At 45.4% G+C, this 10799-nt stretch overlaps 1 protein-coding gene across 1 annotated transcript in view; it reads right to left on the bottom strand.

Annotated features, from left to right (window-relative positions):
• Positions 1–227: 227 nt before the first annotated feature.
• The window catches only part of CD274 (CD274 molecule), a 17525-nt gene continuing 6953 nt past the window's right edge, over positions 228–10799 (bottom strand). Inside the window, exons 3-6 of the mRNA XM_008057991.2 lie at positions 8486–8770; positions 5943–6053; positions 3531–3590; positions 228–1852 (exon numbers count right to left, since the gene is read on the bottom strand). Coding sequence (XP_008056182.1) covers positions 1830–1852; positions 3531–3590; positions 5943–6053; positions 8486–8770 — 479 coding nt within the window. The 3' untranslated portion in view covers positions 228–1829. The remainder of the gene's footprint in view (positions 1853–3530; positions 3591–5942; positions 6054–8485; positions 8771–10799) is intronic.

Below are 10799 nucleotides of genomic sequence, written 5' to 3'. Positions count from 1 at the left end.
CAAACTCTAAATCATAGACTGAGATGCTAGGGAAACATGATCTAGAAACAAGACACGGGTCATGACCACGGGAGCGTCAAATGTGTTCCAGCTGCCACATAAGAGACGATGTATTAAATAAAAATAGCAAAGTGCACAGCAGCCACATAATGTGTTAACCACTTGGGAAAATGCTTTAAAATACGTACTTTTAACATACATTTCCATTTATAGACCATCTTTAGAAGAATATATGAATACAAAGCAGCACCTGTTGCTTCTGGAAAGGGAATTCGGATGGCTATGAGGATGAGACAGATTTTAAAATGGTGTCCTATGAGATCTTTCAAATTCTGAATAACGGAAAGGCATGAATTCAAAACTCAATAGCATTTAAATAGAAACAAAAGAACTGTTAAACAATACCAGACACTGTATATAAACAAGCATCGGATTTACGGTGAGAGCAAATAAGTTATCAATCAATATAATGCTACAAAAGGAATTCAAGAATTATTTTCCACAGTACTTCTGACTCCTCATAAGCTGAAAGTGCTTTGGTTTTTAGGTATATCCAACTGTCCCAGAACACATTTACTGGCCTGTCTCCTCCTGGAGATGCTTCTGGACTTTACTTCTCCTACCACCGTTCTTCTCCGACACGTTATGGCAGGACATTGTTCTACATTGTAATGATACATTTTCACGCCAACCTCCGTATGCTACTATGAGCTTCTCAACCTTAACATAACTTTCTTCTTGAGGGCAGGTACTTTGTCTCGCTCATATCTGTAGACTCAATGCCTAGCACAGTGATTGCTATTGCAAGGGGACTTAATACATAATTTCTGAATAAATGAACTGCTTAAAGTAAAATGTAGCTGTAAACTGTATTCTAAAAGAGCAGTGGAAATGGGCTTGGAAATTTGAGGTCTGCTGTTGACTGGTTTGGGCAAGTGACTTCATCTTTCTACTCCCTCGGCTGTAAAATGGGCATAATGATAGTGGTCACCACAACAGAGGTGTTTCAGAGATGAAAATGATTATGCTTGTAGAGTATCACAGAATGGTAAAGCTGATATTTAAACAAGACGGATACTGCAACAGACACCTGAGGTCTGAGAATAAGATTATTCAAGTCAGCCGAAGTGTTATATAAGGGTTAAATAAGTTAACATCCTATACAATTCAGTGGTTTGCTCTCTGTGCTTCCTATTTGTATTTATAGTTACAAACGATACCAAGCACCTGACAAATACTATATGTTTTAGTGGCCGCAAGTGAGTCATCAAGTAGCAAATTTAGTTTGGTGACAAAATTTAAATGTCAGCTGCAATGTATCTTCAAAAGAAATAATTCACAGTCACACTCACATGACAAGAAGACCCTGTGGACTCAAAATAAATAGAAACGACTCAATTAATACTGTTGCAACACCGGGACTCTCAACCACACAGAAGACACACTGAGGCATTGAGTGGAGGCAGAAGGCACTGCTGCAGAAACTGATCATTGAGTCAGGGATTCTCAACCCGTTTTCCTAGGAGAAGCCACAGGATTTGCTTGGGGTTTCCTCACTTAGAGGTGTCCGCTCTCCCTTTCACAGGCGCCGGTGAGCCTCTCAGTCATGTTGAAGAAGCAAGGTCTCCTTTCAGTCTCCCTTTTCTATTCCGTCTTTCTTCATTCTCCTCTGTTTTCCCAGGTTCCGCTTTCAGTGCTTGGGCCTTCTAAGCCCCACCCCGTCGGCATCCCACGGGCCCATTCGTCCCTCTGGTCATGCTTAGCCCTGATGAACTCCGAGGCCAAGGGCTGAGAATCCCTGCTTGAAGATCAGAAGTTTCCCTGCTGGATTACGTCTCCTCAAATTGTGTATCTGAAGAGTGATAACAGTATGTTAACACCATGGGGGGGTGGAATATAGCAATATACATATCTGATTATTATTATTGATATCTGGGGAAAAAGTAATATACATATCTGATTATTATTATTTTTTCTGAGTTGGAGTCTCACTCTGTTGCCCAGACTGGAGTGCAGTGGCCGCTCCTGGCCACCGCAGCCTCGCCTGCTGGGCGCCAGCAATCCTTCCAACTCAGCCTTCCATGTACATCAACGCATACTTGCTTGGTGATGTAATAAGTTTGAAATAAGAGAAAGAGGCAGATTGCATGAAAAAGGATGACTGGTTGGCCTGGGACTGTCCTGGTTTTAAAACTCAAAGCCTGATGTCCTGAGAAACCCCTCAATCCCGAACAGCCTGGGATGGTTAGTCATCTATGATGACCCAAACAATATTTACTAGTTAACTTTTCAACACAAATAAATGCTATGGATCACATAATGAAATTTGCCTTAGCTTGTCCAAGTTAATTAGGCTACTTAAATAAACTTGGGCTCATTGTTAAGTTTGGTTTCTAACTACACTAAAAAGAATAAGAAACCATAACTTAACTTTCTTCTTAGTTCAATAAGCTGAGTGAAGTTTTCTGCCCTTTTGTAAACATAGACATTTGTAACAAAATAGGGTATGAAGCAGATGCGTTAACAGTAAGTGTCCATGGTCAGGCTGGTGGGCCCCCAGGCTTGAGTTTTGTCGCCAGTCACGTATTCTTGGGCACTTTATCTTCTTGACCCTGTGTTTTATCTACTGTAAAATGGGGACAATTCTAGTATTTACGTCTTAGATTGTTTTGGGGGGGAGGCAGTTGGGGAGAGGATGAAATGAGACACCATGCATGGAGCAGTTCATGTAGTGCCTGACGTACAGTGTTTCAGAATTCATTCATTCATTATCCATCCGTGTAAGTCAACTTGGTCCCCTGTTGCAGGGAGATGCTGGGATGCAGGGTCACAGAGGCTTAGCAAAGAGAGGCTTTGTCCTCCCACTTCCCCTCTTCTCTCCTCTAAAGAGCTGCTCACCACTCTCTACGTCTCAGGGCTGTCTCTAAATCTTCTCAGACTATGGGAGGAGTTCTCACATTACAATTGGGAGGCCAGCCGGGCTCAGTGGCTCAGTGGCAAAGCCTTTCTCGCTTTGTTTTCAGTGTAATATATTGACGTAAGTTTGCTTTTTCTGTAAAAACGACTCAAGAGTCTGTAATGGGGATTGTCCACATATGTTGGAGTCCCAAAGAAAATGTTTTTAAAAAAGGTTTACAAGCCAGGCTCGGTGGCTCAGCTTGTCATCCCGCGCCTTTGGGAGGCTGAGGTGAGCGGATTGCCTGAGCCCGTGGGTTCGAGACCCGCCTGGGCAGTGAGACCTCATCTCTACAATAAATCAAAAAATCAGCCGAGCGTGGTAGTGCATGCCTGTAATTTTGGCTACTTGGAAGGCGGAGGAGGAAGGATCGCCGGAGCCCAGCAGGTCGAGGCTACAGTGGTCGGGAGCTGCCACTGCACTCCAGTCTGGGCGACACAGTGAGACTCCAACTCAAAAAAATAAAAAAATAAATAAATAAAGGAGGGGGGATTATGACGGATGGATTTCTCCTCGTTATTGCTTTATCTGCTTCCTTTTCCTTCAATTTCCCAGTCCCTTCTGATATTCTTACCATTTTGCTTCTTTGAGCTTGCGGCTTGGATGCCACATTTTTCCACATCCATCATTCTCACTTGAGAAAAAGAAATCATTTTTTAATTTCCATATAGCATAACTCTACATCCCACATAGTGAGTCAAGTTTAAATTTCAGGTTCCTATGAAACATTTTTAATCCCCCAGGAAGTCTGGTGGTCTTTCTTACTCCATAGATCCAAAAGCATGAGGTTAATTAATTCAACAGTTTAGGACACATGGTTTGCTCCAGGATTTTCTTGAGGAGCATATACTTCCATTTTCCATCTTTCCCCCAGAGATTAACCATATCCTGAGATACTTTATTATTCAAAGGGGTTAGTCTTTTTTGCCTCAGCTTAGCCATTAGAAAACATTCAGACATTCTACTGCAGAACAAGCAGCCTATCCTGTCCCATCCCCGCCTCAGCAAATCTCCCTCAGATGCAAGACCAGGACAACTCAACCTTTTAATACACAGTATAGCATAATAATCTCTAGTAAACTTTTAGGTTCCTTGTCAAGATCAAAGATCAAAAGATCACCTTTGGCTGGCCAAAGTCCTAAAAGTAATAATACGACCACCCCACCTTTGGTCAAGGAATTTGTGAATTGCAAATGTCTGAGTTTGTGAATTGCAAATATTTAACAAGTCTCTTGCAGGAATCCTCCCCCTGCCCAGGGTTAACCTAATCAGCCCTTTGTGACCTAGGTGACACGAATAAACTCCACCATGGCAGCAATCATGTGACTAACCCACCCATCTCCCTGCTGTCCATCACCTGACATCATCAGTATGTGCGCTTGCCTGCCCCTTGGTGATTACCTGGAAGCAGACCACCAGCCAATCACCTTAGTGATCTTCCCCCATCTAGGGGAAGAGTTAAAAGGACTCAACCACAAGCAACCAGCGGCCATTGCCTTGCTAGAGTCTGGTGTGGCCATGTGCTCTTTGAGCCACGGCTGTCGCCATGCTTCCTGGCTTTGGTCCCCCTCCCCCACCTTGGGGAGGTGAATCTTCTTTCTTCCTTCTCCTTCTCGCTCTAATTTACTTTTAAACAGACTTTTCTTTTTCTTAACCTCTTTGTGCGTTGCAATTCTTTGCATTTACTCGGATCTCTGGGTTGCTGGTGCTGTGCCTCCCCCGCCCATCTATCCATCCCCCCCACCCTGTCTGTACCCTAACAATTATCTGTTGGTTTTCCAGACATTCCTAAAGCGAATCGATCTTTTTTCCCAGGGAAATATTCAAAATGCTGGCTGGTAAGAATAATTTCCTTGTGTAAATCAACTTTATCCCAGGATCTTATATCACGGAAGCTTGATCCTTATATTCTGGCTATCTCAGTTCCTCCGGTTATCTATTCTTTGGAAACAGCTCATCTCTACTCTCTTGGTTACGCCACCTTCCCAGACCCACCCACTCTCGTAAGGGTGGGGAATTTCTCAACGGCTACTGAAATTCCCTTCCATATCCTACTTCCCTGTTTGACATCAGATGGCTCTGAACGCAGACCGTCACTGGCTCTCTTGGCATACTCAACGTATTGGGGAACTATCTACTCCAAATCATCTTAAATGGGAGGAAGTTGTTTGAATATATTCATTTTCCTGGATTTTGATTGCTCCCACGGGCACATGAGAAATAAACACATGCAGATTAGTTCCAACACCACATAACATCCTCCGCCAGAGACCCTGCCAAACGCTTCAATGGTAAAAATGCCATGGCCCTGCGGAAGGAACCGTTTTGTTACTTAGGGTACCCAGAGACCAGCTCAGTATAACGGCACAACTGGGGCCACCTAAGTGCAGCTGGAACTGGCAGGCATTTTCGCTCTGGCTCTTCTGCAAGTCTGTGGTTATCTGCATGCTAGAAGCAGCCACTTGGTGCCGAGTTTTCGCAGGCCTTCATCCCCACCCCCTCTCCGGCCGCTGGTCCCACACACCTGGCCGTCACCCGCGATCCCACCGGCTCCACTCGGAATGCTGTCGAACAGCAGAATGCTTTTGCGCCAACTTGCCAAGGTCAGTCAGTTTCCTGGCAGCCCCTTGGGAACGCTGCGACAGGCTCTCACTGCCGCCTCCAGTGTGGGTGATGCTGGAGGGCAGCGAGGTGGCCAGGGCTGAAGGAGGCGGGGGCGCCTGGCCAACTCGGGGCACAGGAAAACTCGCCCTGCGTGGTTGACACCTGGCCCGGAAAGGAGGCTAGCAAGAGCGAGCACGTCGTAAGTCAGAACTCCAGCCAGGGGCATGGCCAGCGTGCTGGGCAGGGCAGCTTCCTGTTGGTGGGTCTGTCACTTGGCAGACACTGCGCGTCCCTGGCTCTGCCTCCCCAGTGTCATCGCGACAGCACGCCTTCCTAGGCTTCCCCTCATCCCCAGCAGAGACCACTGCAGTTCAGGAAATACCTTCTTTTCGCAGACAGGAGGTGCTCACCAGGACCACACCAAGGGTCAACAGGAAGGCTCCCAGAATCACCAAGTGAGTCCTCTGATTCGGAGTGTGGGCTGGGGGTGTTTCTGAAAAACAAAACAAAAAGAAACTGATGACAAACATTGATGAAAAGGACGCAGGAGAATAATCCTCCTTGAAGTTTAATTTGGTTTGGCTTCTTAAACACCGGAATTCAAGTGGCTGGGATGGTGGGCTACCCCTGAGCAACAGGGCAAGAGCCTCGTCTTTGGGAAAATAAACACAAAGATAAAATAAAATGAGCAAAATGAAACAAGCCAGGCCTGGTGGTGTGTGCCTGCAGTCCCAGCTACTTGGGTGGCTGAGGCAGGACTGCTTGAGCTCAGGAGCTGGTGGCTGCGGTGAGCTGTGATGGCACCGCTGCGCTTCAGCCGGGGCGGCCGTGCGGGACTTAAGTAAGTAAAAACCCAAATAAGAATAAGGAAAATGGGAGCGGTGTGGAAAGCAGAAGAAACCCAGGCTTTGGGCAGGCAGATCTGGGGTTCAATTCCACTCTCACCGACCAGCTTCGAGATCTCAGGCAAGCCCTACCAAGCGGCCTGCAGGACACAAACACCAACAAACCGCCTCGAGGCTCCCGTCTGTGTGGTGCTCAGCAGAGTGCACAGGGAGTGTCCACTCAGTAGCAAACGGGGCCTTGATGAGCTCTTTCTCTTGCACTGTACAGTGTAGAATCCAGCAGCCTGTCGTCCCCACAGGCCCAGCTCCTCGGGAGGCTGAAGCAGGAGGACTGCTTGAGCTCAGGAGCGGGCAGCTGCAGTGAGCAGTGTTGCAACACCGTACTTTGGCCTAAGCAACGAGTGAGACCCTATCTCTAAAAAAAGCAAATAAAGAAAATAAAGTAAAAAAAGAAAGGGACTTTTTTTATTTTGTGGGCCAGGGACAGCCCACAGTGGAGCATGGACACCCAACAGCCCAGCTGAGGAGCCCCCACCCCCCACCCCTGGGTCATGACTGGGGACCCGTGCTTGTCTCACTCTGCAGTTCAAGCAGCCCTAGGTGTCTAGTCACTGGCACCTCTCAGAAGCCTCTTTCTGGCCCCAGGCAGGAGGAAAAGGGCCCAAGGCCCAGAGGAAAGTGTCTGTGGCACCCAGATACCCATAGACTGCTAACTGCCGCCTCTCACCATTTGTCAGGTCCTGCTTGGCTCACCCGTACACAGAGACCCACAGTGCATCCCTAACTGCCTAGGTGAAGCTCTCAGGACAAAACGACAGCTACCACAACTCAGAGTTTGCAACACCTGTTCATATATTTGAGTCTCAGGTTTTATATGAGGCAACCAGCTTTATGAGTAGGGCGTACCATGTATTCGTTCTTTTTCTTAAAATCCCCTAGTTACAGATGAGGAAGCAGACTCAGAGCGGTCGAGTGAGTCACTCTGGGTCACCCCACAAACTGGTTGTCATAAAACAGCTTTTTAAATGCCAGGAACCCACAAGTGCAGTTCTTACATAAGCCAGCTCAGTGCCTGAGGACTCATAACCCAGTAAGAGCCTCTTCTTAATGCTATAGACTTTTTTTTTTAACCAGACCATCCTGCATTGTTTTTGTTTGTTTTTATCAGTTACTTTTCTGTCCAAATTTTTTGGTTATGTCCCCTGAAGCACTGGGAGCTTCTGTCAGTATCTCTTGGGGCAGAGGGCAGTGGGAAGAGCTTCTTGTTAGAACATCTCTGGGTCGATAGCGAACATCGCGCTTGTGTTCCTCACTCTCCTGAGTGGCCTCGGCCTTCCGTCAGACTGTGCTCCCACTCCACCTACTTCTGCAGGGCAGTGAAAAGTCTTTTAGTGTGAGTAGTTGAATGTGAGCAAACAAAGGTCGCCCACCATTTTCATACACTGCTGCTGACTTTAACCCTACAGCAACTGTGCCCAGTAGGTCACAAACCTCGAGCAAAGTCTAGTGATTTTCCCAGGGACTCTCAGCTTCGCGTTCTATCGCGGAGAAGACTATCTTAAGTTGAAACATCCCAGACTAAACTGGAGAGGCATGCAGGGAGAAAGGCTCCCTTCCGTTGGGCATGACATAGAGAAGCACATACTAATTGTTTCCTGCCACAGAAACCCTGGAAAGAAGGGGCAGCTCTGATGTGCCAGGATCTGGATTCCTGAAACATGGCCTGAACTGCGTAGTCCTCTCAGGTGTTCTCCCAGATTGCCCAGCTACCACAGCACTTTCCACATTGGACTGGATGGCTTGTTTTCTTATGTTTCCCAGAGAGTGTGAACTGCGTCTATGTGTACCTGACATCTGACACCATGCCTGGCTCGTGGGGCATATTCACTCAATGTTTGCTGAATGTTTCTTAAGTAACGGTGTAACTCGGATGACTGGAGAAAGCGAGATGCATCTTGTAAATATAATGTATTTCATTCATCTTTCAGCAAACAATGAATTGCTATGATGAACAGGCTTCATGCACTAATGCTAGGGGACAGTGTTAGGCACATTTTAATAGACACACTGAGAATATTACCTGGGATGACCAACTCAGCAGTACTGTTTTCCTCAGGATCTAATCTCCGAAAAGTACAGTAGAAAATCTCATTAGCTGTTGTGTTGATTATCAGATCGCTGGTCACATTGAAAAGCTTCTCCTCTCTCTCAGAATTGGTGATTGTGGTCTGACCACTCAGGACTTGATGGTCACTGCTTGTCCAGATGACTTCAGCCTTGGGGTAACCCTCAGCCTGACATGTCAGTTTATATTCGGAGGTGACCGGATCCATGGAAATGCTTTGGTTGATGTTGCGGTATGGGGCTAGGTCATGAGCAAAAAGAAGTCAAGACGTTCACTTAGTACAGAGCCAGACACGTGGCCTGATGCTGTCCACATCAGAAAGAGTTCATTACCCCCTGGTTCTTAGAGAAATGAGCTTAGTGTTCAGATGCCTCAGCAGTGGGGAGCACCTGCTAGCCTAAAAGTCATGTTGTTATATTTATTGGGCTCAAGCTAAACGTAAAGGTTAGTTTACACTAAAAGACTTTGCCACTGTGTAATATATCCATGTAAGAAACTGCCCTTAGCCGGGCTCGGTGGCTCACCCTGTAATCCCGTGCCTTTGGGAGGCTGAGGTGAGTGGAGTGCCTGAGCCCATGGGTTTGAGACCCACCTGGGCAACTTGGCGAGACCTCATCTCTACAATAAAAATAAAAAATTAGCCGGGCGTGGTAGCGCGCGCCTGTAGTTCCAGCTACTTGGAAGGCTGAGGCAGAAGGATCGCCGGAGCCCAGTAGGTCGAGGCTGCGGTGACCGGGAGCGGCCACTGCACTCCAGTCTGGGTGACAGAGTGAGACTCCAACTAAAAAAAAAAAAAACCCCAAAAAACTGCCCTTGTACCTCTTACACTTATACAAATAAAAAGAGAAATAACAATTTAAAGAGAGTCATCATCCTTAAACCAGTGACCTTACTATCCAGATATAAAATATGTCTCTCCACTTATTCAAATTTTCGTATGTTTCTCAGTAAAAAGGTATCATTTTCACATAGGGCCCCATTCCTTCTTAAATTTATTCCTGGGTTGTTGTAAAGCTGTCTTTGTAAACATGAACCTTTCTGGCTGGCAAACACTGTTTTATTAGACTTTATTTAACAAACAGAAAATCTGATTTTGCTATGTCATTCGCTTTTCTGACTTTAAGTCAATGATCAGAAATTGGATATGAAAATACATTCCATTTCATTTTCAAAAACGGATACATGTTTCTGGTGATACTGTTTAAAGTTTAAGTGTATTTTTTGTTTTAGATTTACAGGAAAGTTACAAAGATAGCATAAAGTTAATGTCCTTACCCAGTTTCCCCTATTGTTAACATCTTACATTGAATGGTTTGGTTGTCATAACTAAGGACACTGTTATTGACTAAACTCCTTAATTTATTCAATTCCTCCCATTTTCCTTAATGTCCTTTTTCTGGTCTAGATTCCCTCTAGGATACAACATTATGATACTTATTTTTTAAACTTTTTAATGCTGGCTATTTTAATAAATCACTTAAATAATTATCATACACACAAGGCGGAAAATTGGCTTCAATTATAGATCACTGGCTTGAGACTCTTCTAGGATTAAGATACCCAGTTAAGCCGGGCTCAGTGGCTCAGCCTGTAATCTCGTGCCTTTGGGAGGCTGAGGTGAGTGGACTGCCTGAGCCCTAGGGTTCAAGATCCGCCTGGGCAACTTGGTGAGACCGCATCTCTACAATAAATCAAAAAATTAGCTGGGCGTGGTAGTGTGCGCCTGTAGTTCCAGCTACTTGGAAGGCTGATGTAGAAGGATCGCTGGAGCCCAGCAGGTCGAGGCTGTGGTGACTGGGAGCGGCCACTGCACTCCATTCTGGGTGACAGAGTAAGACTCCAACTCAAAAACAAAACAAAAACAAAACAAAACAAACCTGCCCTTGTACCTCTTACACTTATACAAATAAAAAGAGAAATAGCAATTTAAAGAGAGCCATCATCCTTAAACCAGTGACCTTACTATCCAGATATAAAATATGTCTCTCCACTTATTCAAGTTTTCGTATGTTTCTCAGTAAAAAGGTATCATTTTCACATAGGGCCCCACTCCTTTCTTAAATTTATTCCTGGGTTGTTGTAAAGCTGTCTTTGTAAACACGAACCTTTCTGGCTGGCAAACACTGTTTTATTAGACTTTATTTAACAAACAGAAAATCTGATTTTGCTATGTCATTCACTTTTCTGACTTTAAGTCAATGATCAGAAATTGGATATGAAAATACATTCCATTTCATTTTCAAACGGATACATGTTTCTGGTGATACTG

This window comes from Carlito syrichta, unplaced genomic scaffold, assembly GCF_000164805.1.
Source record: "Carlito syrichta isolate Samal-C Ts95f unplaced genomic scaffold, Tarsius_syrichta-2.0.1 Scaffold303180, whole genome shotgun sequence".
NCBI classification, from domain to species: Eukaryota; Metazoa; Chordata; class Mammalia; order Primates; family Tarsiidae; genus Carlito; species Carlito syrichta.
Note: the sequence above shows the minus strand (reverse complement) of the source record. Positions and strands in the feature narration are given on the sequence as shown.